We start from the raw sequence: 3,672 nt of genomic DNA on the forward strand, positions 1-3,672 counted from the left end.
TGAGCATGTTAGCATGCTGACATCAGCATTTAACTGAAAGCACTATTGTGCCAGAACCGCTAGGGTGGCCGTAGCCTCGTAGTCTTGTTTGTATATTGTTTGTATTTTAAACAGTGTTTTTTTTTTCTTATTGCAGAGCTCTATAAATTCTGTAACAAGTTGGACATCTTTACCAGCACCAAAACCCTGTCAAATGTCCGACCATCTGCTGCGGCGGATGTTTAGGATAACAGCTGATGCGAGAATTTGCCTGCAGAGGATTGATGAAGCCCCAAGCTGGTTGAAAGAGAAAGAACTTTTTTTACAGGACGTTTACAGTCTGCAAGAAACTGACAGCGACAAGTTAGGTCTCAATAATGTCAGACGATGGAAAGTGCTGACTGGACAGGAAGTGTCAGCAGACCCTCACACACATACTGGACCTCTCAAATGCTCACACTTTAAACTAAACACAAAACCTCTGTCTGCTTTGAAATGCCATTCAGGCCAGAATTCACTCAAGGGAACGTCACATGATGTTGAAACTGAGCTAGTGATTGGCTACGTGGAACCCATAGACGAGGATTTCCTCAGCACAGACGAAAACGTCATCCCCAGCTCACAGGACACAGACGCTCGGCCACAGACTGCGACTTGTGTGGATCTGAACACGAACACAAGAAGGGTGGGAAGAACAAGGAAGCGCACAATGTGTCCATGTTGCATCCCCGGTACTCAATATCCTGCAGTGAAGTCCAGCACCAAGTCAATAGAGCCAGAAAAGTGGGCACGGACGACAGAGCAGACGAGTAGAAAAGGCGGAAAGCAAGAGAGAAGAGCTTCTGATGGAGGGAGAGGCAGCTTTAGAACTGATGAGACACAGCAAAGATAATAAGAAAATCCAATATTTCAGACTTTAATATTCTAACATAGATTTTGTTACAAAGGTAATGGATTTATTTTAGTATCTAAACTGTCATTGCTACTATTTATGTTATTAGAATTAACAAGGACTAACACAAGTGCTGGCTGGAATATGAATGACTCTAGTTTCACAGAGCTTGAATTGAAATTCAGTTATCTGAATTGTCGGTGTAAAAAATGTTTTATCTTAAATATGATTTTGACAGGTCTCATTTGATTGGATTATTGAAGTCAACTTAAGTTGTATAAAGTTGCATTTTTCAGTCTCCCTTGTGTTTTTGTGAAAAATTTGTATCGATCATGCTGTAAAAACAAAATGAAACAGACATTGAACCAATACCAATTTTCCTTCCTATCATTGGTACCTTGTTACCAGTATGGATGTTAAATTGCATTCATAATGGTCTTACAAAGTCTTAAGAGCCGAGAAAGATATAAAGACACTTTGGGTTGAAGGCTTGAAGATAGTTGATTGTTGAGTCTCATTCCCAGGGTCCCATAGCGTCAGTATTTGATGACCTGGGAATGAGCTCAACAAACAACTATCTTTCTCGGCTCTGATTGGTTGTTTTCATTCAGGCTTAATGGATTATGTAAATAGCATTAGGAGCACTAGGATGAGCCAGAGGAACCTGATCAATTCACAGATGGCCTATCTCATGTACTACTGTCAGGATATAGTGAAGGTTTTAACAAATATGACAAAAAAATAATTAATAAAAATGACCTACTGCAGCTTTAATTTAAAAAAAAATCTTATCTTAGGTAAAATATTATATGGACTGTGAGGCTCTCCAAATAACAGGGAGAGTAGGCAGAATATTCATTATACTCCCAAAAGGACACACCACCACAGCCAGGTTTCCCACTGTGAAACTAGAAGGCCGCTGTCTTCTGCCTTAAAGGTTACTTCGATTGAAAATCTTTAAGAAGCAGCACTTCGAACCTGTCTGACTGCAAGCTCCATCTCAGGCCACCAAACAATACCACTAAAACAAGTGCTTGGTTGTGTGACAAAAAAAAAAAATCTGCATAGTTGTTTGTTTGTTTGTTTTTTATTGCCAATAAAATAAATTTTAACTTTTTTAATTAGAAAAAAATCTATTTTTATTCTAAATTACCTTTGGCTCTGATGCACTCTGTAGTCTCGCTCAGTGTCCCGCCCACAGTACTACCTGATTGGTTACACATCACAAGTACAGTAATAATGTTTTTTAAGATAATGTTGAAAAGTTGTCTTTGCAGCATTTAATTAAACATATGCTACTACAGATCTTTTACTTAAGTAAAAGAAGCAATACCACAGTGTAAAAATACGTGAAATGAATGAATAAGTGAAAAGTACAAAAGTATTAGCATCAAAATATACTTAAAGTAAAGTAAAAGTCTTTAAAGCTACTGAGAAAACAGTCCAGATGGTGGCAACAAAAAGCTGTTTGCTAGCTGCCATGAAACAGCTCTTAAGCTTTTTGTGTTTTTAGTTTGTCTGTTTTTAAATAAAAGAATATCAAACAAAGCAAAATGATAATTCCTAGTGGCCATATAACAGATTTAAGGGAAATGGTTTTGGATGGAAGATAAAATCAGAAGAATATGACATTAAAGAGACTAGTTTTAACTCCCCAATAATGAGTGTTCCCCCATGGCTTTTTCCCAGGGCTAAAGTTGATTTAGTATCATGGAGCTAAAGAAACGTTGGGTGGAAAGTGAAATAGGATGGCTCAAAAGATCCAAATGATCATATAGGAACAGGAGTATATATCCCACGATTCCACATTCATTTTGGGAATAAATGATCGATTTATACAGCTGAGATGATGGCAGGGATTGTTGGTCTGGGAGAGTGGAAGAGATGAGACCAGACAGGGTGGTGCTGTGTATTGACTCTGCAGCAGTACTTTACAGTTTTAGAGATTTTTTTTTTTTTTTAATGGATTGCCAAAATTGATATAAATAAGAAAAGGAAAAGATAAGTTGTAGGCAAATAAAGATGAATGGAGAGTTCTTCAACTGAAAATGAGGAGAAAATAAAACGTATATTGTGATGAGAGGACTTTTAATATGAAGAACACAGGTCTACTGTTTCGATCTTCACAGAAAGAAAATTAGTGCTTCTTCAGGCCTTCAGAATAAAAGTGGACAATTCTATTTTTTACAAATAGTTGAAATCATGCAGTTACAAGGCAGGGGCTTGCAAATTAAATATCCAATTGCCATACCCACTAAATAATCGCGTATAGTTCCAGAAAATAATAAAAGTGTTATGCCATACTTCCCTTTTTATCTGCTGTGGCTGCAAGCAGCAGTCAGAGGTGTCTAGTGGAGGGAGCTAGCAGAAGGGTGTAGTTACACTGTAACACTGTCCGCTTTGATTGTGAATGAACAGCCTTTATGCGCCATTGTACACCTCCTGACCTGTGCCTGACATAACATTAATAAATAATCTGTGGTGGTTAAGGAAAAAAAGCGCATTCCCTTAAAGTCAGTCAGCTACTGTCCAACATTTTGAGATTAAAATAATGCACAAGTAGTGACACTTTGAAGATAAAGAACATGGGTGACTATAACATAACATAAGATCCCATGTAACGCTCTTATTCTGAAGAGCACGGCCCGGAAGCACTGTTTGCTTTGCATTGAAATGAAACTGCAACTGAACAGTGGGGCTCTTTACAGCTGGCGGATGTTTCATCAAGGTATGAGCAGCAACATTTGGCCTTTTGATCAAAGTATGACTGGTATTGTTTGGGTCGATTGTTTGACATCATG

General features: G+C 38.0%; 2 protein-coding genes across 2 annotated transcripts in view; both read left to right on the top strand.

Moving 5' to 3' along the window:
- The window catches only part of lrif1 (ligand dependent nuclear receptor interacting factor 1), a 6,946-nt gene extending 5,777 nt beyond the window's left edge, over positions 1 to 1,169 (top strand). Inside the window, exon 3 of the mRNA XM_035656819.1 lies at positions 137 to 1,169. Coding sequence (XP_035512712.1) covers positions 137 to 871 — 735 coding nt within the window. The 3' untranslated portion in view covers positions 872 to 1,169. The remainder of the gene's footprint in view (positions 1 to 136) is intronic.
- A 2,327-nt stretch (positions 1,170 to 3,496) lies between these two features.
- si:dkeyp-110g5.4 (uncharacterized protein LOC561637 homolog) overlaps positions 3,497 to 3,672 on the top strand; it is a 7,032-nt gene continuing 6,856 nt past the window's right edge. The window contains exon 1 of the mRNA XM_035657410.1: positions 3,497 to 3,599. The gene's annotated coding sequence lies outside the window, so the exon portion shown is untranslated. The remainder of the gene's footprint in view (positions 3,600 to 3,672) is intronic.

The sequence above is a fragment of the Morone saxatilis genome, unplaced genomic scaffold (assembly GCF_004916995.1).
Source record: "Morone saxatilis isolate NCDOM2014 unplaced genomic scaffold, NCSU_SB_2.0 Contig15, whole genome shotgun sequence".
Lineage (NCBI taxonomy): Eukaryota > Metazoa > Chordata > Actinopteri > Moronidae > Morone > Morone saxatilis.